This window comes from Lepidothrix coronata, unplaced genomic scaffold, assembly GCF_001604755.1.
Source record: "Lepidothrix coronata isolate B3197 unplaced genomic scaffold, Lepidothrix_coronata-1.0 Scaffold51, whole genome shotgun sequence".
Lineage (NCBI taxonomy): Eukaryota > Metazoa > Chordata > Aves > Passeriformes > Pipridae > Lepidothrix > Lepidothrix coronata.
In genome coordinates, this window is record NW_016690231.1 from 2,672,887 (window position 1) to 2,695,793 (window position 22,907).

General features: G+C 46.2%; 1 protein-coding gene across 8 annotated transcripts in view; it reads right to left on the minus strand.

Moving 5' to 3' along the window:
- The window catches only part of ULK1 (unc-51 like autophagy activating kinase 1), a 94,571-nt gene that overhangs the window by 23,979 nt on the left and 47,685 nt on the right, over window positions 1–22,907 (minus strand). For 7 of the 8 annotated variants that reach the window (XM_017815412.1, XM_017815410.1, XM_017815408.1 and 4 more), the window contains 7 exons: window positions 18,041–18,099; window positions 14,488–14,570; window positions 10,951–11,001; window positions 3,899–3,987; window positions 1,676–1,841; window positions 370–430; window positions 180–269 (listed from right to left, as the gene is read on the minus strand). In XM_017815412.1, the coding sequence (XP_017670901.1) occupies window positions 180–269; window positions 370–430; window positions 1,676–1,841; window positions 3,899–3,987; window positions 10,951–11,001; window positions 14,488–14,570; window positions 18,041–18,099 (599 nt within the window). The remainder of the gene's footprint in view (window positions 1–179; window positions 270–369; window positions 431–1,675; window positions 1,842–3,898; window positions 3,988–10,950; window positions 11,002–14,487; window positions 14,571–18,040; window positions 18,100–22,907) is intronic. The other variant, XM_017815406.1, reaches the window with a different exon arrangement.

The window sequence follows — 22,907 nt, forward strand, 5'->3', positions numbered from 1 at the left end:
TGGGACTATCAGTGCCCAAGGCTGGGGAGTTTCTCCTGGGTGTTCCTTGTTAACCTTTAATTAAAAGGAGTGATGTGGATCTTTCCCAGCACACCAACAGCTGTAAAATTCCCTCCTGGAAGTCAATGGGTGTTCAATTATTCAATGCTGCACAGTCACCACTGAACAGTTTTTCCTACCTGGACGGGCTCGGAGAACTGCTGTACGGGGGTGACGGAGATGGTGTCCTTCCCTGGCTTTCCAAGCCTGCTGAAGTCACCAAAGAACTCCTGAGGAAGACAGAAAGAACCCAGCTATTAGGTCCTGGGAACCAGAACCTTGAAGCCCCAGACACCCCATGGACAATTTCAGTTGCCTTGGTGGCCTTACCCGCTGTACATCAGACTGTCCTGGATTGGTTTCCCTCCTGCAGCCTCAGCAGTTAAATCACCTGAGGAACAAGGAAGTGCAGAAACAGATTAATTCCAGATAATTTTCTTAAAAATCTTTATACATTCAGAACAACTGAGATTTTGTGTAGAATTTCCTGCCCCTCCAATCCCTGCTGAGTTGTTTCTGAAGTCAGTGTTTTGCAAAATACACGTGGGCTGAAGCTGATGTCGATGCTGCTGATCCTTATACCCTGAATTTGAGAAAATTCAGGCTGAAAGCAAGCCCTTTTGGAAGGGGGCCAGGACCTGACAGAATCATTTGGGGCACTAGGTACGTGCCCACTTGGTGCCAGCCACTAGGTGCTGTGCAAAAGGATAGTGGTACATGCTGCATGTAGGGCTCTGAAACATCCCTGTCCTTCGTGGCAAAAATCCAGGGCAGTCAAATGAGCTGGCAGCTGGATACACAACACAGGGAAGCTCATGCCTGTGCCAAAACATCGGAACAGTGGGAACATGACTAGCACAAGGCAAGTGTATACTGGTCCCACCACTGATCCCAGGGAAAACACAAGCAACACTGAGCTTTTCCTTATCATAAAAACTGCACAGCAGAGATCTTTCAGAGATTCCAGCTCTACCCCTCCAAATTCCTGTTTTATAACAAGTGGTGCAACTGTGAAAGGAGGAATCACAGCATTTATCACCACGTTCCAACTCAGCAAAGCATCATGCACACGGTCAAGGTTGAACAATGTCCTTCTGCTTGTTAAGTAAGGACTCATGCATGGACATATTTAGGCATGTAGCTGAACTGAGGCCCTGGCTTATACGTACAGATATATTTTCAAGGAATTCCTATCCAAGTATAAACACAGGTGCTCAAATGAAAATCAGAGTGTTTGAAGGAAAAAACAACATATTTTAGTCTTTTCAGGGATTTTCTCAAGTGTGAAATCCAACTTGCCGGCTGGAATCCTGCCTTGGACTGTGATGCTGAGTGAGACTGAAGAGAGGGTGACATGGGAAAGGTTTCTGTGAAAGACATTTCCCTGTGAGCCTACTTATCTTCTTTTCCAGTTGGATTTCCAGGTTCAATCTCTTACTGAGGCCCCCAAGTAATCTTTACTCTCAAATCCTGTCTTCGAAAGTAATTACAAAATATCCTATGAAACTAGCCAGGGAGCCAGATGTCTCTTCCAGCTCGAGGACAAAACCATTCCTGCTATTCAGTCAAAACAGAGAGGTTTAATCGCTCTTTCAAACTCTGCTCAGAACACCTGCATTTCCAGAAACCACCTTACTTGAGAACTGTGCTGGGACCATGACGAAGTCATCTGTGTCACAGGAGGAATTCTTGCTGCTGCTCCCAGCAGAGTCCTTAGATCCATGCAGAAAGCCAGGAGAATCCTGGGTAGGAGACGCCAGCGCCTTCTCCTGCAGCTGCTGCTGCATCTCTCCAAGGGACTGCTAATTCAAGGAGAAAACAAACACTGGCTTCAACACAGCTACTTCATCATCCTGCTCCATCCTTTAAACTGAGCTGTACAAGGCTACAAACAACATTTTGCTGATACACCAAGGCTGATAGTTTGCCAGAAGCAGCTGTTTAATTTACTGAAAAGGAACAGCCTTTTATGTCCCTGTCAGAACAGCGCATCTTTTGTTACACAAAGCGTACTTCCAGCGTGTCTGATGCTCCACAGATAAGAAAAATACACTTGAAGTATTGCATCCCTTTCTGCATCAACCACGCATTTTCCACCAACTCACTCCAGTATGGCTGGGAAACTGAGAGGAGCTCTCAGAGACACTCTGGGTTGTTATTTTGAGTTACGTTTTTTGGTTTGTTCTTAAACATTAACCATCTGGTCTGTACTCATGCTTTTGCAGGAAGCCCTTGGTAACATGCAGATAAGTGTTCCTGCACTTTCAAGACCATCTTGTTTCACTGTGGTGCTGATAAAGAGTTAAAGAAAGGCCTGAAGGAGACTAAACTTTCAGTTTAGTCTTTCAGCTTTGGACTTTCAGCTCACAGCCGTCAGAGGCAAGAGGGTCCCTAAAAAGTCCCATTTTCATGCTTCCTTCAGCCAAATGATGAATAGCCCCCACAATCCTCTCGTTCTGCAGACAGATGGAGGAAGCTGGATGGTTTAAGAAAGCTTTAAGGCAGCTGAACTGCCCACGGAGCAGATCACAATCTTTATCCTCATGCACTTCCGGGCTGAGAAAGACTTGAATCAGCTTTCACTTGGGCCCCACTGAGACCTCGCTCACCCTCCAAAGACTCCTGCTGTACCAGTGGGGACTCCCTCTCACTGTATATGCAGTACATACAGGCAGAAGGAATTTTCCAGCTGTCAAAGTTGTCTCTTTTCCACCCAATCTGTGAGCTCTGCCCTGGAGACACAGCGTTTTTCCCAGGCTGAGCCAGGACACCTCCATCAGCAGAAGGCAGAGCAGGAGAGGTGCAGTGCACCTCTAATGTGGGACCTCCTCCCAGTCTGGCAGTGACTTTGTACTCATAGACCAGGAAAGCTCAGGAGAGTCAGTCTGCTTTTCACACCATCTGCTCATTTCTGGAGTCTTATGGTCAGGAGGGCTCAGCCCTCCTTTACCCCAGGCTGCTGCAGGGAGGAAGAACCTCCTGGGGACACAGTTATGCAACATTCAGAGGAGAGCAGAACTGTCCTCTCTGTCCAGCCCACACTGTGAGCACCTACAACACCTGCTAGTGCCCCTCAGCATTGCCCACACCAGGATGAGACACCCTGGCCCAGGGAAACTCAGAGAACAAACTAAAAAAAGCTGTCATGCCAGGGAGGAAAAAATTCCATCCTTCTCCCTTCCCTTACCCATCACACCACCAGCATTCTTGAGTTCAAAGTCAAAGGCAGCTTTCACCAAGAGCCTCCCAAAACAAGCTTTCAGTTCAACAAGCTGGAGGAATGTCATTTCAATGGTCAGCTAACATTCTGCCCTCCAGAAAAGTTTTCACCGTTTCATGTAACCAGAGAGAAAAACCATCAGTTCAGATCATCTCTCACAAGACCACTGGACTGTGGCAGGTCTGGTCTGAGCAAACAGCTTTGCTGAATGTCTCTCTGTGGTGCCTGGGAATGCTGGTCAGAAAGAAGGAGGGTCAATTTGCAAAGAAGGTGGATGTGCTGTCAGGCTGCAGAGACTTTGCTTGAAAACAGAGAACCTGCAGCCAATAAATCAGTGCAATACCCTGAATTAGCAACTGGTTTCAGTTCCAAAGAGCCTTCCATCTCTGCCAAGACAAGCTCGTGTCACTCATACCAACTTCTTTCATAAAGGTGTTTCATGTAATAGGCAATGGCACATTGAAATATGTCTTGTGAAGAGACAGCCAACCTCCACAATCCAAACTCTAAACTAAGCCCAGGCAGAACTGAAGTATTCGGTGACTTGTAGCAGAAGAGAACAAAAGCAGAGACCTCATTTCAAAAATACAAGCAGGGAGACCATTAACACAAGCAGTGCATGCTCTGAGCTGTACTTACAGGAGGTGATGCCAGGTGGGAAGTGGAAGAGCTGCTGGAGGAACTACCGGAGCCTGAACTGGGATAAGAAGGCATTGGCACGGAAGCAGCTAAAACCAGCAAAAGACAAAACCAAAAGAAGTTGTCAAACTAAGATCAATCAATAATAAAAGGTCTTTTTCATCTTTTCCCATCAGGTTTATCTCATGAACCATCATGTATCAGATGTGGTCAACTGAAGGAGAACAAAATAGAATTAGTCTTCTGTTCAGTTATGTGATTCACATCCCTCCACTCCCTCTGTGCACCATCCCACAGGTCTCAGGACACCTGACCAAGGTGCTACCCAGGTAGTTTCTGCCATAAACATCCTCCAAAGCGTCTTTGCAAATGAAGGGAAAGATAAAACAGCAAAGCAGACTGAGTTACTCATGTCAGGGGCAGAAGTCATACCCTTACAGTTTCTTCATCAGACCTCGAGGCTTAGCACACACACATCAGATGTGGGGAGGTGTGTGCCAGGCAAACACCTGCCTACTCAAGCCCCATGTGTTTGCTGCCCAAATGGCCACTTGGGCATCCCAGGCCACATGCTACTAAAAAAAACCCCAAAAGCCAACAAAAAAACCCTCAAGGGGGTTTCCTCAAGGAAATAGAGCATTGTTTCCTACAGCTCAGCATGTTCTCCCTTGGTCACTTCTTCAAGTTAAAGATGTTTTGGTTATTTACCTCTTTGTACAGAAATTGTTCCACAGCACAGGCCATTCCTGCATCCCTTCCTCTTATGGTTTTTTGTTCAATATCAGAACTGCCCATTTTATTCCCTTCATCGTAAACTGGCTTTTGTAACTCTCACAGAGGCCTAAAGCTCACTCTGAAAGGCCTAGTTAGCATTGACCTTCAGGCAGAAAATATGATTAAGGCATCAAGGAGAAAAGAACATTTATTTAACTCCAATGACTTATGCAAGTGAGGTTCAGTAAATAACCTAGAAGAGCCAAGGAGGGAGACAGTCAAAGGTAACACTGGCTCTTCAAAGGACTTTGAAGTAGTTAGTGGTTCAAATTCTCCAGTCCACACACACAAGACTGAACAACACAGAAGATCCCAAAATCCCCACTTCAAGGCGGCCTGAAGTCAGATTTTACACTGGAACCATTTTGGTATTTGAATGACTTAAGATAGAGATCAGAGGCAATGCTGAAGTGAGGAGAGGAACACTCTGCTGCTCTTCCATTATGCTTGCAGAGAATTAGAACCTTGCCTCAAATTTCTACCTTTACAGGACCTGTGCTAATGACTCCATACTTATTATAAGGGAGATTAATAACACCTGGAAGAAGAATGCTTCTGTTTGAAGTAAAACTACCTCTGTCATTAATCCCACTAGATACTAAAAAGTACTTACTCTATTCAACATGCTAGAAAAATAAAAGTCTATCTCTCTGCAATTAACTGTTGAAACAGTGTTCTAAAGATAAAAGAATAGGTAAATATGCCTTTTAATAAAAGGCTTTAGGCAGTCTTTCCATGCAGCCTATCAAAGAAGGTTGAAGGATGACTGGACCAGAGTCTCTGAGCACAAAGAGAGCAATCACTGAGACACTGAATTCCTCAGTCTGAGAGAGATGTGACAAGATCCAACAACAAAAAAACAAAGCCAAAGCAGCATAGACTTAAAATATATATTTTAACATAAGTAATTGACCACTGTAATGGTTTAACCAGGGTCACTGTGATCTCCAGCCTTTGCACACATTAACAAAACCTGAATATTTTTCAAAAGAGGTTGCTATAGGGCCAATAGAGACTGATGCAGCAGAGTGCTGGGGCTGTGCAGTGGGAATCCCCAGTGGGATGGCTGGGACAGGCTGGTGTGCAGGGCACACCCTCCTGTGATGGGCCACACTGGCACTGCTCACTCTGCCACCAGTTTGAGGGGTAGATCTGTAATGAAATAAATCTTCCCAAAGCTTTGTGAGAGGCTACGTTTTAACTTCTGTATCCAATCTAGACTAGATTTTGTGCACTTGATGATCTGTGCTGTTGTAACACACTACCCTGGCTCTGCTAAGGGAGCAGGGACTGGTGCCCTGATGATGGGTGTTCTGGGAGGTCAGTCAGGGGCTCTGTGAGCAGCCACTCTGCCCACAGCCAGCACAGCTGCTTCCCACTCCTTGCACTCAGGGAACACACACAGAGGTCTGACAACCTGCCTGTAAAATGGAGAGCTCTGTCCTGCCTAAATCACACTGCTTTTGATCTCCACAATCCTCCTACAGAGCCTGCAGAGCAATCCCTGGAACCTTCCCTATGTATTTAATACCAGAAATCTGACAGAGGGGAAAAAAATCTCCCCCTTTTTATCCTGCCAGCTATTACAGAACAATTCTGTACAGACAGACTCTCCTCTTATGGAAAGGTGCTTTTAAGAAAAGATAAGCAAATTCTGAACTGTATCCACATGTGCTGGCTGCAAGACTTGAATCACCATTCATCTTTCCTGGAATGAGTAGTTTTGTTAAGAGTCATTTCAGTTCTCTCACAAGATCCCCTCCAGACTATTTTGGTCCTGTGATCATTGATTTGAACCTGGCTGGAATTGAGACTTTTCTATTTTTGTCTATTTGCTTCAGACAGCTTTTCATTAATCAGGAGGGAAGACACGAAGGCAGACTTTGCCACTACCATCTGAAAACTCAAAACTCAGCTGCATGAAGCATTCCTTGAGATACAGCCTCTGTTAATCACTGTTCTTACTTAAATCCCTTTGAACTCCCCAAATTCACACTGTAATGCTGTGAGCTCCAACTCTGAAGGCCCTGACACTCCACGTGGACTTTGATGCATGTAGAACCATGAGGTTTGGCTCTGGCAAACCCTCTCTGACCTCCACAGCCCTGTTGGGGCATTTTTTTCAGTGTCAGCCATGTAGGACAGCTTGAAAGCAAGAGGCCTGCTTCCATCTCCTCCACACACCCAGGCACTCCCAGTTTAAAATTAAAAAGGGTGCAAACACTTGGCTCATCATGTTTTCAGTTGAGTCTGAATGCAGGGAATGTTAACATGAATTGTAGGCCCCCACCCAAATCCAGAAATTGCTGGATTGTAATTGTAATGTAAATAAGTTTGTTTTCATAATTGTCCTCTCCAACTCGTTCCAGCAACAAAACAGTCATCCTGCACATTGTGTAACCAGTGCCAACTGGTTTCCAAATGGGAGAGCTGGGAGCCATAAAGGCAAGCCTGTGCTCCAGCTGTGCAGATCTCGATATTGGATCCTACGCTTGCAAAAATCACTTCTGACACATCATCCTACCAGAGGCTCCATTATCCTAAAAATATCTGACCCTCAAGCTTTATAGAAAAGCTTTATTTGGAATCTGAGTTCTACACGCACTGGAAAGATGCACTTTTCTGATTAACTGGATTCAATTAAAACCAGTCACCAAGAAGTTCTTTAATTGCAAGCTCTGACAAGGCAATAACTTGAGTGCAAACTCTGAAAGGACTTGGCAAATAAGTTGCTTTTCAGAGTTCAAAAATCTGCACCATTAAAACCTTCTATGTGCACAAGTTACGGTGATTTTTTGCTAGTTATCACCTGTTTTGTGTACAACAAGATTACAAAGATGGTAAAAGTCAAGTTAAGCCAGACAGGTATTTCAGACACTGAACCACCTGTGCACTTCTGAACCAGAGCAGCTCACCTTTCATGTTCTCTTAACTCAGTGTAAAGGAGGCAGCAGCTCACCATTCATTAAAGGCAGGAGCAGAAAAACCTCCAAAATATTCTGCACGGGTACCAATTACAGTGTGTTTACTGAGAGAAGACTTGCACAAGCGTCTAATTAAGCCTTCTCAAGCATTATTACTGTAACACACGGCCCCAATACCATATGCTGATCAGGCCTGGCTACAGACAGATGACATTCTGACTAGACACCGTATTTTAAAGACTTTATTAATAAATTTTTGCACACCTAAAGTACATGCTTAGTCACAGGTACAAATCCCACAATACAAAATTAATTATAAATAAATAAACAAAAAATAAAGTATACATCTTAGTTAACAAAACCCAAGGCCCTGAATCCACTCTCCAGGCTAAAGCCTGCTGTGAGCAGAGCTCTGAGGTACACCCAGGGTGGCAGCAGACTTAAGTCCTTGCTCCACTAGAGGAGGGAGATGAGAGGATGGACGTAAGAACAACTGTCCCTTGAAACAGCAGTGAAGAGGGTGTGCTTGTCAGAAATGTACTGAAAGATTTTTGAAAGAAATGCTGGTTTTGCTGGAGTGTCTTGCAAAATACAAAAATGTATTTCAAGGAGGGGGATCCCCCTGTCTGAGCGACTTCAAAATTATCCACTTGGAGAATGACCCATATTTGAGGATTTCCCAATTTTCCAGAATTGTGTTATATTAAAAAAAACTCTTTATGATTCCATGTGTACTAAAAGAGATCCACATAGAATGAACAGCCCCCGGCTCTCACTTCATTTTTGATCACTGTGTTGCTGGTGGCACCTCTCCTGTTGTCCTTGTCACCTGAGGGCAGACATGTCTGTAAACCTACAGAGACCAGCACACTCTGCTCATCCTGCAAAATGTTCTCATTTGGACAGGAGGTGCCACACCTGAAAACGGGTTTGGGACCTGGATGGACACATGGTTCCCTGCATGTGCAGTGCAGGCACCTCTGAACTGCAAGGGCAAAGGCTGCACTTTGGGTCCCTGAGCTCAGCTGAGGTCTCAGTGTTCATCACAGAGTGGTCACTACTCCTGCTACAGATCATCCAACAAACACTCCTAAGAGATACTTGCACACTTGGATGTGTTAGTCCTGCTTCCACTGCAGTCACTGGTGGCCAGTTGTGATCTCTCAAGGAGAACAAAAAGATGAGGCACACTGTTCCTTCCCCCAGTTCTCCACTGGAAGCCTGAGCACTCTAATTCAGCCTGAGCACGACCACCATCATTCAGATGCAGCTGTATCTCTTTTCCTCTTTGATCCTTCCTACACTGGTGATGCTGAGCAACATGTTGAGATGAAGAAGCACAATAAAGCTTTTGGACTCTTGGCTCAGCATGCAGAGCCAGGGAGGCAGCCCCTGAGAACTGCAGCCTTGCCAAGACACCAACTTCAGCTACAATTGTGCAGGGGTCAAGCATGCTGCTATGTCAAGCAGCATTCCACACATCTCAGGTGAGCTTTTCTTACGGAGGTCACCACAACCCCGACCTCTGCTGACACATTGGCTCTTCTCTCACCTATTCAGAAATCAAAAGGACCACAGGCAGCCTTTCTCATCCAGGCTCTTGAGCACACTTCCCAGAGGCTCTAACCCATCACTGCCATCTGGAAGCAGCAGAGACCTCACAGCAGACTACAGAACTATCTCCTCCACTAGCAGGTTTCTGTGCACAACAACTCCAACATCTCCAGCAATGCAGAGGTACTTCTCTTCATGTTTTCAAAACCAGTAGCAGTCTTTCCTGCCTGGAGAGAACTCCAGGCTGTGGACATAGGTCTGGAGGCGAGGACCAGCAGGGCAGCAGAGAGGTCTGGAGGCCCCTGCCTGTAAAGGGGCTTTTTTTATTGGCCCTTGACCCCACACTGTTAACCTTGGTGCAGCTGGGGGCAAAGGCTGAGTTACAGTCCCCTGCTCAGCATGGCACCTCTGGTTCCTGCACAGCAAGCGGGCACAAGCTGGGAACTGGGGCCAAGTCAGAAGAACCCTCTCTGGTTTGCAGGGGGGTTTCTGCTCCCCTGGCCAGTGAAGCAGCGGAACGGCCGGAGGTAGGAGATGAGTTGGTGGGCACGCAGGAACATCCTGAGGGGGGGATCCTCTGCCCACAGGGGGATCAGACTTCGGAGGGCTTTTCCCACCCAGCAGCAGTGCAGCAGGTGCCAAGAGCTGGGCTGGCTTAGGAGCAGTCCCACACTGGCAGAGTCCTCTCCTGCCGGCAGAGCAGCCCCGTTTGGCAGGGCTGGCCCCACATCTCGCTGGTGCAGGTGGAGACAAGGCCTTGGCTGCCTTCCAAGCGACCCTAAACCAGAAGCGTCTTTTCTTGCCTGCAGGAAGGTCACCTGAGTGCACAGTTAAAATCTGATCAGGAACAACTGAGAGGTCCTGCTCTGGCAGCAGGAAAGCAAGAGACTGTTAGGAGTGATGTGGACATCAGACAAGGGGTGTCCACCCATGGCACACATCCAAGAGGGGCTCTGTGTTTGTGTTGGACAGGTTTCCTCCAGAACTTCCAGCCCTCGCACTGGGCACTCCAAATCAATCACTGATGAAAATTCTTGGCTCTATCATTTACTGAGGAGATTAAAGGTCCAAGAAGATCCTTCCAGAAGAAGACAACTCTACACAATTCCACTAAGCCAACTCTCTTGGCCAGAGGACTACGATACCCCCACACCAGAAGGAATTCTGAACTGCTTTCAATGAAAACAAACCTCTGGACCATAGTACATGTGGCTGGAAATATGTTCAAAAGTTATGAATCAAAAGAGGGAAGAGAGAACTTTCAATGGAACTCTGTTTTGACCAGCTCTCAGAGAGTACCCAAAGGTAACCCTTCTACAACAAGATTTATCAAGAACTTTGAGGTAAAAGATGAAAAACGGTTTGGTTACCAAAGCCATTTTGCACAGCCAACCTAAAGTAGCACCTGGCAAGCACAGCCAAGAGTGCCAGTTTGCACCATTCACAATCCTGAGTGGTCCTACAGATGAGGATGAAAAGCAAGACCATGATACATAATCCTGTTTATCTACAAGCACCCCACTGACCAAGCACTTCATACAAAGCAGCTGAATACACTTCAAAGCTACATTTGCTTCTACTTCAGGTTTCTAAATAGCCCTCTAATCATCCCTTTGAAGATAACTCAGTCAAATTAAATACATTTTGATGGTAAAATCTGGACATGACACACTAACAAACACTGAATCCCTGCCTAAATAACTAAGGAAACATAAAGCAGTGTTTTTCTTTCCTTTTGAACTAGCAAAGGAAGTCCAGCCACGGTTCAAAAAGAGTTGTAATTGAAAATGCAATACTTACATTTTTTCATAGAGGCACTTGCATCCAAGAATGGGTGATGGAAAAACTCATCTGAAAAAAATCAAGAACCGTGACTCAGTGAAAGGAAATGACTGTAAGAAGTTTACAAAGCAGTCAAAGCATAGCAAGTTATGGTGTTTTATAGTGATTTTTCCATGCAATCCAGTCAACCTTGGAAGCTGGCTGACTGCAGTTGTACACAGTAGGGGTCAAGACTGCAGGGTAGGGACTGGATGCAGGACCCACTCATATAAAAGGGATGGGAAATTATTTGGATCCCTGGCTGATCAGGATGGTGAGTCCTCCTAACTGCAGGGATCCAGGGGAGCTGTATTTATCACACTGCACTGCCACTCACTACACTGAAGAGGAATGACGGACAAAAAGATTACTCCACTGAGTGATCTTCCATCAGACACAGACCCAAACCCTGCACACACTGAGGGCAGAAAGGATCACAGCCCAGAACTCCCCCTCTTTCACACCAGACACAACTGCTGCTTCCTCCCCTCTTTAAGGGAGAACATTCCACAGATCCAGGCCAAGAAAAGCTTCTGTCCTGGCTTGCTGGAGACATGAGGACATGTTTGCCTGTCCTCACAAGTAGCTTCTTCTCCCAATTCCTTCATCTCTGATTCACTGCAGCTCTGTGCCAGAGTCCTCTCCTATCACAATCAGCAATTCAGCCTTTTGGGAATGTTAGTCATGGATCAACACTGATTATGGAGCTAACTGCAGGCACTTCAACTTCTTTTCCCAGCATGGATTTCCTGTTGCAACACCAAGGTTTACAAACTTCTCCTTCTGTAAACAGCTCCTCTTTGGCCAGTGAGCTTTCCAGAAAGTAGCAACTGGGTTTTTTGTCTGCTTTTTAATCTTAAACAATCCCTGTCTGCCCAGCCTGAGAGACCCTGTCTCACCATGCCAGGGTCCTGCAGCCTGAGTGTGGGCTTAGCACAACAGAAGGGATGGAACTCTCTGGCAGGGAAAGCTGGCATCTCATAGATTACATCTGCTGTGGATGGAGAACATCCCCATCCTGGAGGAGCTGCTCAGCTGCTGGAGTTTCCTGCTTCTTCTTCAGACTGCTCCTCTAGAGGAGTGTACCATCCCTCAGCCAAGCTGACTCAACTGAGGGGGTGGAAATGATGATTTCTTTCACTTTTCCCCCTCCCCGCTCCAAACTGCTTATTAGCTGTGCTTGCAAAGCAAAATTTAAATAACCCAGCTTGTAATCATCAGCAGGAAACTTGCAACTTGAAACCCTCTTGGTTTTCCTCTAGATAATCTTGAGATTGCAAAGACCACCAGTTCCTAGTAGAACAGCAGCTGAGACACACAACAAGTAAATGAAGTTTCAAGGTTATGTGTTGCTGTTGTGTGACTCAACTAAACTCTGGGGCAGCTCCGTGGAGGGCACTGTGCACATCTCCAGGCAGATTGCAGAGGGCCTCAGGGGAAAAGGAGCAGCAGGAAAACCCCCCTCTGGGGAGAGTGGCTCAGGAATCATGCCTGACCCAGCAGCACTCACAAATCTTCAATTTTCACCTTACAGAGTGCTGGAGGGTACAGGGGCAGTGAACAAAGGCACTGACCATCAGCCAAAGCAGGCCTTCTGTAAACAGTGCAGGTGAAGAGAACGTGCAATGGTGAGCTGGGTAGGGGGAGGACAAAGCACTGGCAGCCAGCTAAGGGAAGGGGGAGGTCTGGATGGGATCCAGAGCCACGGGACATGAACAGCTTGTGCACAGCTGGGCTCACACAGTAGCTGAAAAGGTGACACTAACTGGGCACAGAGAAATGCTCTCATTTACGTATTGTTGCTATCTTGGCAAGGGGCATCATCTGGAGGTGGATGGGACCAAGTATACAACTGGATAGTGGGGTAGTGGATTGGTCTAAATAAATCATGGTTCTGGTAGTTGCTTTCCTCTCAGCCGACAGGAGATACCAGAATGTGTCATGAGATGCCACACACTCATCAAGATCTGCCTTCTAAAAAGCACAAGGAATATCTCAAATATAGGCTTCTCTACAGATTATTTTCTCACATACCCCTTAAAAACAATTATATTTTACAAGGATGTGACAATTTATAGAGAAAAGGATCCTGCAGCAGCCAATAATCTCAGTGCTGAAAGTGTTGTCTTGACTGATACCAAAATCTATTATCTCAAATTTCTAAGCGTTAGACACTGACTCATACAGTCTACTCCCAGGAGGTACAAAAACAGCTTATGGGGGTCTAAAAAGGTTTGGCAGACTCAATTTCTGACAGCAGGGAGTCAAGAACCTCAAGGATACCTTCTTTTTAAATGCACAGCAGCATGACAGAAGAGGTGGAGATCCACAGCCAGATAGAAGATCTGCAGGGAATAATACTGCAAGGTGCTTCTATCCAAGCCAAGTCTGCCAGGAGCTTCAACAACTCCCTTATCAAAAGGCTCATTCTCTCACCTCTGCACCCCAGTAACCAGTTCTTTACATTCATCACTGGATAATTATGATCAGCCTCTGTTAATCCACCCAGATGACCGTCCCCAGAAAGGCTTTCCTGGCATCTCTAATCCAAAAGAATAACAGAGGGTGCAAAACAATTTCTCTTCATCAGCTAGCACATGCTGCCCAGCAGGGAACAATCCACTTGAGCAGATAAGCAACAAATAACCAACCGAAAACCAATGCCCAAAAGACAGAAATATCAAACTCTTTTACCAACCGAGTCTGACTAAAAAGCAACATCCTGAAAACACTCAGGATGTCTTTGCCTTTAGATGACTTGGCCCTTTCAGGGGCTCTAGGAAAGGCTCCACCTCTGCCTGCTTTCCTCTAGGGCAGGGCTTTACTAGGAGGTTCTTCAGACCTTTTTGCTCAGCTAAAACACATCTGTAAGATGCTGCCAAAGTCAGAACCACCTGGCTCACAGTGACTCTTCTTAATTTAGAAGGAATTAAGAAGAAAAAAAAAAAAAGAATGAAATCTTCATGTCAGCCAAGACAGGAGACAGACACAGGCCCAGAGACTGCCAGCTTGAGCCCTCATAAGAACCACGGCTTCCTTCCACAGAAATCTGGAGGAGGAAAGGGTCTGCAAGCAGCTATGGTCTCCAGGCTCAAATCATCACGGCAGACCCTGAGAAATGGAGGGTATTGACTGAATTGTTCAGTAAATGGGTGCAGCTTGCAGCTTTGGGAAGGAGCTATGCCAGAGAAAACAGAGGTGCTCAAAATACCACATTTTACAATCAAAGTTCAGAGGGATCATAAAAGCAGAAGCCAGGAAAGGGAACACAAGTAACAAACATAGGCTGAAGGTGTGCCACATCTCCAGGTTTGCAAAATTGTACCGAAATCAGCACGGACCTTTCCAGCACAGGTACTAAAACCCCCAAGACTATGCAGCCCTCAAGGCACACGTGAGATCCAGGTGTCTGGATGCTTCTCCTAGCACCAGCCAGAAGTACAGATGTTTGTGCAGTGCCACAGCACAAGAGACACACAGAGAGGCAGCAGAACTAAAACTGGAAGGAGCTCTTACCGAAGTCCATGCGGTCCTTATGGTTACGCTGCAAAAGGCCCAGCAGGAGCTGCCTCAGGTGGCTTGATGTCTCCCTGGGGATGCTAGGATTGCAAACAAAAGCAAAATAAGAGACACTAGCAGTCTACTTAAACTGCTTTTACATATTCAGGAAGGCAACTGGCAAATGCAAACTCCGTGTGCCTGCTGGGCCAGGAACACCAGGAGCTCACTGGAGGGAGGCTGAACTGAAACATCTCTATTTGCATCTCTGGCTTTCACTCCCCACTGTCACTGTTCAGGCTACAGCTAACCCTGCTTTAGTGGCCTCTCCCATGAGCACCTGCAGATCCTTCCCTTCCACAGTGGTGCCAGTGGCAGCCCTCTGGTTCTCAGCTAAGCCCATTAACGTGCAGTATTTTGCACATGATAAATAAAATCTCTTCCACTTGTGCTAGTGGGAATAAGGAGGGCACTAAAATCAAGCAGTTTCCAAGGGGAAGCTTCCAGTTAAGACACTGGTGGTGAAATGTATCACCAATTACTACCATTTTATTAAGCCATTTGTTTTTCAGTGCAGCTTATGCAAGGCTGGCAAGCAACCTTTGTCTATTTGCTTCCTTGATATACAGCATTTATTAATTGGAGGCCACTAAGATGTGAGCAACTGCCACCCAAGCAAGCGAAAATTCATGCAGCTATCACCCCATTTTTCAGCACAGTTAGGAAGAAAACACTCTTTTCCGTACAGTACAAAAGAGCTGGTAAATCACTGTGCTCTCCCTTGCCCCACAGCCAGATGGAGAAGAGGTCAGGGTAGCTCTTCCCAACCCCAGCAGACTGCAAGACTCAGGGAATAAATGACCAGATTAAGGCAGGGAAAGCGGAATTCAGCTCTTGCATAAGTGGATTCAGCTCTGCTGACTTCCCTCCATCACCAGAAGTGCTGCTGGGGGCTGTTGTAGCCAGGCTGGGGCAGAGCTCTCCAAATTAGAGTGTAGGTGGTTCCAGCTCCTCTCACTATTAGCTCTGTTTATCATGGCTGTGCCCAGCATGGCCCCACGCTCTGCCAGGCTTTTCCCTCTCCCCACACTGGGGTCAGCTGAGGTAATGGCCTGTGTGTGCCCAGCACAGTAATTTTAGCTGCTCAATATCTCACACGTGGCTCAGGCAGGGCTGCTCTTCACTGGGCTGGCATCACTCACTGCCCTGAGGCCAAGCCCCACTGATGCTGGGAGAAAGAACCCTTCCTACACCATCTCCACCAATCTGCCCTGCCAGAGACAGGGTAAAAACAGAAGCTCGCACAAAAAAGCTCATCAAGAAAGCGTCCTTGGAAGCCCACTGTGTAATGGAATAACCCAAGGTACCACAGTGAGCAGTCTCCTGAAAAATACATTAGTGCTGGAGACCTGCAGTCCTGCAGTGTTATCATCATCATTTATTTATCCATGACACACAAAGTTCTCACCCAAAATGAGTCCATTTCCCAGCTATGGCTTTAGCCTTGCTATGGTTTCAAAGCCAAGAAACAGGCAGGTCAAGCCATGGACTTCAGAGGGCACAACACAGATGAAGATGATGCAAACAGCCTGTCTCCTCTTATCTCCCACGTCTGAAGCATCAAGTTTTGCTACTCTATTTTCCAAGTATTATTTTCTAAGGCCACCTTTTTAAAGATAAGCAACAAATCTGCCTTATTCCCCCATGACCTGGGATGTACTTTGCCATGCAAACCAGCATGATGAACGTTAGCTACTAAGATCAGCACTGCTGAAATTGTGAGGCCTTTGGGCTCCCCAGAATGCTCAGAACAGCACCTCACCTGTCAGCAGCAGCTGGGTAGGCAGGGACTGCTGGGGAGCATTTAATGAGCTTTTCTTCCCCACCCCATTCCCAAGCCAAAACACAGCACTTTCCATAGCCATGGCAGGGAAGTGGGTGCCAGCCTGCTGAGCCCCAAGGAAAATGAAACCAAATCCTGGCACTGCTGCAGTTTGAGGAGGTCGTCTCTGGAGTAGTTTTGTGTTTCATCCTGTGCTGGCAGGGCTGTCAAGCAGTTTATTCGTGTTTACTCAGGAATAGCACAGATTGCAGCCCACGTCAGAGACAAACTGACTTTGGAAAGCTGGGAATTGCCATTTACACAAAGGCCACTTCAGATCTGACATCCACAGCAAAAAAAACCAGTGGGCTTGGATCTAAATTTTGGAGGAGTTTGGTAGTTCAAAAGTGGAGATAAGTGAAAATGGTGAATGCAGGCTGTGCAAAGGGCTCAGAGGAGAAGGACTAATCCCTACAAGCACAGACATGCTCTCCTCTTACAGCCCAGTTTCATTTCTCCCCTCACCTGCACCAGGAGCCAAACAACAGCAGGGCAGCAGGATCGACACAAGGAAGCTGATTAGTTGTAGGGATTAATTTCTCTCTTAGTAAGAGGGACTGCCTCAAGGTGAGCAGCCATGTTTTGGGCTGTTTAGGGAAAACACAAGGTCTGCTTTCTGCTCACACAGACTATTCAGCTCCCACTATGTGGTGGCATTTTTGCTTTAAATTGTTCTCGTTGGGTGTTTTACTCCCTCGAGCCCTCCAGTTCAACCCAGGAGAACATGCAGATGCCCCAGAGTTAATGCTGGTAGAAATCTGCCTTCTCCCCAAATCAAAAAAGAAAGTACTTAAAGGGAAAGCACAAGTCATTGATAAGAGCTCCAGCTTCTTGACAGTCCCTTCTAGTTATCTTTTGGAACTGTCTGAACTGATAAGGGAAAAGAAAAATCCATATACAGCAACCCACTGAACTTTCTGCATATGTGGCTGCATTAGCAGCTCTGCCAACTCGAAGCTCACTTTCTGCTTAAAAAAAGGCCTTCCAGTTTTTGGATATCTTATCTGGAACTTCAGTCCTATCTCTGTACCAGGCTGAGGTTTTCAGAGCAGGCATGAGGTTCTGCTTTAAGAGCTCAGAGATCAAAAGGAAAGACCACAGCAACAAAACCAAAATACCCTGGCAAATCACAGCACTGAGCAGCGAGGTAACATATACCCTGTTAGGATGAAAGCAGTTCTCTTCCCCCTGGAAACTGCAGCAGTGTCCATTTCCATGGAGGTTATAGTGTTTCCCCCTAAGAGCAGGATGGACACAAGCAGTTGCTGCCCTGACACGTGAGAAATGGGAATGTGATCTGCAGTCAGGTATTGCAGGTTACAGGAGGGACTGCAGTTTGGCTGCTCACACGTTTCCAGAATTGCCATGAGCTATTCCCAAGGCTCTCAGCCTCAGGGAAGCCATGTGTGGAACCAGACCACCAGCTGGCTCTTGGAATCACTAAGAATCCTGAATTTTTGCAATGTAGGGGAGCAGCAGTGTCTGCAGAGAGAGAGAACACCAACTCTGGCTATCCACTGCTGCCTCATTTTCTCTGGGCCACATCACTGCTGGTATAAGGAATGGGGAAAGGCAGGTGGCCAAATGTTTTAGTCACCTCCCTGAGTGACAAGCCAGGAGCATGGGAGGACAGGTGTAAACACAGGGTAAACAAGTGCCTACAAGCAGCAACACTGGAAAAATGCTTACTTGGGCATCAGCATCTTGTTTTTCTCATAGAAGAGGCGGAGATCCTGTGGGCTGCTGGCCTGTATGGGAGAGAGAAACCAGTACATGAAGGAGTTGACAGTGAAGGAAAGGGATTAACATTTCTATTTCACAGCAGCTCTGATGAGCAGAGACACTTTTCAATTGCTGGACCAGCACAGACAATGAGAACCTGCAGCTTGCTTTAGATTGAAAAGCCAGCCCTGTGCCAGAGTGAAAATACAGTATTTTAGCCTGCTGCCATTTTGTCCCTGACCTGGTTCTGTCCTGCTCTCCCCTTCCAAGGGCTGAGCTTCACTGCAGTGGGCTCTGATGCTCAGCTTTGAGCTGGTCTAATAGCCTCCCCCAGAAGACTAAATAATTGCATACAGTGAGGAGCCTCAAATGGTGAATGGCAGATCCTGCTGGGAACATGGATTAATGCTGTAGGGCATTTAGAAGAGGGGCAGGGAGCCTGCTGATGGGCAAGAGGATCTGTGAAGAGACTGGGAACGTGAAGAAAAAGCAACTGAATTGGGATTTCCTACTTTAATTCCAGGGAGCCAGAAGGTCTCCAGCCACAGCTCCTGTTTTATTTGTGCAGTAATACACACACAACTGCGTGGGATGTTGGATGACAAGATTCCAAATTCCGAGAGATGAGATTAAAAAAAAAAAAAAAGGGGGAGGGGGGGATTGGCACAAGAGGTTTATGGCTGAGGTTAAAAATAAAATCACCAGTAGAGAGGCACAGGCACGTAAAAATCTGCTAACACAAGTTCTCCATTTGTTTTCTTGCAATGAATAATACAGGCCAGTAAATTAACCCTAGTGTCTCAAGCTTTTCTGCTTAGGCTGAGTCTCTTTATTAAAGGCAGAGCAGGCTGGCTGGCATGACACAGACATGAAGGCACACATAAAGAGGGGAGGGAGATCAGAGAGATTCATCTGCAATCAATTATTGGTGCAGCAGAGTGTGTAGGAAAGCGTGAATGAGGAGGCAACAGGCAGCTTCTCCTGATGTTCAGGGCAGGCTCTAAAAACCCTCGAGCCTTCCACCTACTTCCATTTCTAAATTAGAAGCATTTAAGGTCAATTAAGATGCTTAAAATGGCAAATCAGACAAGCCAATCTGCAGATGGCCATCAAAATACCACTAACAGAGCATGGCTGGAAAAGCAGCCACATAAGATGCTGTTTCAACATCACCTACTCCCTCTGGCTGAAGATGAAAATTGAGGATAACAGAGCTCAGTAAAAAAACCTCAAGAGAATGCAAAGCAGAGTCTCAAAAGCTGCTAATATCAACACACTTGTGTAGCACTCATCAGGACAGTATTTTTTACACAGCCTTACCAACAAAAGCTTCACAACTCTCCTATTGATTTGTACCAATAAGTGCTATTGGATTCCTAAAGGAAGCAAATCAAGATTTCCTGGTTGTCTTTTCTGCAATAACACGCCCTCTGCCATTCACAGACACAGCAAGGACCCAAACAGAAGGTGCAGAAATACTTTCTCCACAACCCATCAAAATGAATGTTCTTTAGCAAAGCACCTTGTTACACAGATGCCAAACTGCACCAAAACTTCCAATTGCTTCCACTCAATTTGATTTGGTTCAGGAGAACTCCATTTTAACACCCTTCCCCTTAAAGATCTCGGGTCTGTAATTTTTGGCCAACTTTAAGGACGCAAACACACACTGCACCAAATGGCCTGGCCACACTGCTCTGTGTGATGAAAAATATGCCTGACAGACACAAGGTACAAGGAGGAGCAGAACAGGGAGGGCAGGGCTCATTCACATCAGAGAGACACAAGCCTTGGCTCTGTGCTCCGGTCATTTCCTGTCGCAACAACTCGATTGTTTCACAAATACAATGAGGCTCTGATCTACTTCAAACGCTGTTTTGTCAGACATTTTCCTGGCAATAAAGACAGAATATATTAAAAGCAGCTCATATATGAAGCCCAGCTCATTAGAGAAGGTTTCCATGCACTGGCTCAGACAGAAACAAAATCCTCAATGAAGTTCCCCCCCTCTTTGTACAAGTTCAAGAGATAGGGTTATTGTTCCTCCACATTCTGCTTGTCTCAGCACCATCCCCACTTGCTCCTGCACACCCAGACCACTCTCCTTTACTAGGGCTGTTCCCTAGAGCCCATGACAGCCTGGTCTCTAATACAGATACTGGGGGAAGAGTCATTTTAGTGAGTGCCCAGCACAGATAACCACGGATCACCATTAATTTGGTAAAAACAACTGAATCTTCACATAACTTTATTATTAATCAAATGAGTCACACACTTCTGTTCCTGGCAGAGGGCTCCCAGGCTTGCAGTAACATGCCCACTGCTCTCCTGCTGTCACCAAGCATTTCATAAAGCACTAGGACCTTCAAACTTTGCTCACCTCTCCTTTCAATAAATCGTGCTGCTCTGAGAATTATGGAAAAAAATACACAACCATTTGTAAGAGAGTAAAAATGCCACTGGAATCCCTTCTTCTAGGAAGCTAAGGACTTGAAACCTACCTTCCAGGCAGACACACCCTGCCCAAGAAAAGCACCAGAAAAAGCACATTTTAAGCAGGTAACAACTAGACCATTCGAGGTACACAGAGCCAGCTGCTACCTGCAGGACAGCATCCATCTGTCACACCCAGGGATGCAGAACTGACAGCTCAGCTTTCCCCAAGAACAGGAGACACACCAGCAGGTCAATTCACACCCTCAGTCCCCCTCTCGTGTTACTATGGAGCAGCTGCATTGGTGTAACTGGTTCTGTTTTTGTCTGTCCTTTCTATATATAGAGACAATTGGACAAATTCAATCATGCCAGTCTGTTAGTTTGTCCCCAGCAGCAGTGGAAATATGTTGAGCCAACAAAGGCATTCAGCATAACCCTGCCAAATCCCACTCGGTGCTGGCTGCCCGCAAGTGAATTGCATGTGAAAAGCAGGCAGGGGAGTGTTTCCAAAAGCACTCAGCACTGGATTTGTTGTGCTTGGGCAAAGGCTGGATGCAAAAGCCCAGCACTCAGACAGAAGAGGGCCAGAGACATTCACACCTTCCCTGAACAGCCCTGTCTAGTCAACACTTCATAGCAGGTGTGTGGTATCTGCTCTGTTCCTTGAATCCTTTCCTTGGAGATCTGGAGGTGCAGAAAGGGGATTCACATACGTTAGAAAGAAAAAAATAAACAAGTAATGATGTTTCTAGCTCAGTAGTTCCAGGCAAAAGCTTGAAAACCTGCTGCAAATACCCTCTGCTTGTTAAGACTCTCACAGCAAAGCGGCTGCATTTGGGGGACCTGAAAGCCCCAGGACCAGAAACAAGCAAACAGAAAACCCGACCCCTGAGCCTTCTTCTTTAGCTGTCTGTGGATGTTTTCTCTCTGTGCTGCCAACAGAGCAGGATGAGACCCACAAACACTGGTCCAAAAGCCACTGACTACAGCAGCAAGTCAGTCTCTGTGCCCAGTCTCAGCAGAATAAATCTACCACTGCCAGGAATTCCTGTCCCCATGGACACAGGACAGTTCAGAGGAACAGATCTGGGAACAAAAGAGTAGCCTGCCTAGCAAGTTCTAAGTATAATGTCATCCCTTCCCTAGTCTTCCTCAAGGCTCGTTCCACAACATGGCACTTGCTATAAGTGTCACATAATCCTGGTACTTATGCAGACAGAATTAACTCAGAATTAAAGCAGTGAACTTGGTACACCAGACTTGGAAATTAATTTTTCACCTAACAGCTAGCTGGTACAAGGACATAAGCAGGCAGGTTAACTCTTTCAGAGCTGCCAGACCGGGTAAAAAAACTTGCACTGCCTCTTATGTCACTCCCCTGCTCCCTGGCTCCACAGTGCATCACATCCGTAAAGAGCTGGAAGATTCATGCGAAGGCTCAGACAGCAGATAATCAGGTTTTATGGTCCTTAGATGATCTGATGTCCAAGGGGACCATACTACTGCCAGAGACAGCTCTGACACAAAGTACACGTTCTTGGTGGCGAGTCTGCTTACCAAGAGCTGCCCAGTTTTAAAAGGGGTCACACAATAGAAGCCACCAGAAATATCAGTGTGATTCCTCCCCCACAAAAAAGAGAGACTGAGGTCATTTAACTAATCATATTTAAAGCATCATATTTAAAGCACCATCTGACAAGGACTAGACTGGTTTTAGATTGTTTCAAACCTTGTGTAAATCTTTTCCTTCTCTGCCTCCAGCTTTACTTCTGGTTGTCACTTGTTTACACTGCCTGCACCACCTCACAGTGGGCACAGGCTCCCAGTCTTTTCAGCTCAGGTAAGGACAAGATGAAACCACTACCCTCCCAAGGCACTTCCCAGTATTGGTCAGCATGACCAGGAAATGCACTGTTCAAGTCCTGTCCTCAGCAACAGAAATGCAGAGGTGTAAGTGCAGACCACTTATTAGGCAAGGCAAATTAACAATTCCACATTAGTACAGCGCTCAGCAAATCTGTTTATGGGGATTATGAATCCCATTAATCTCATCCCTATGGCAGTCTCACTGTTTTGTTTATGGGCACGTTTAATACAAAAAGCTCCTTAAGAAAGCTTCACCAGCCATCCTACCAACTGTTCACATCTGAGCATCAGCAGCTTCTTTCTTGCCTGTGTGCAGTGAGGCAGGGAAGGGACAGGAATGGCTCTGGGAAATTGCCTTGGGTGACCCAGCTATAGTTAATTTTAACTCTGAGACAGCCAGAAATCACATTCACGCACATAAACACATCTCTGCCTTGATTTAGGACACTTTCTGGATTGACAGCTGCCTCAGCCTTTCCACACATTTGATCTTTTCTCCATCTAACCCATCTCCCCGAAACCCTGTTTTATT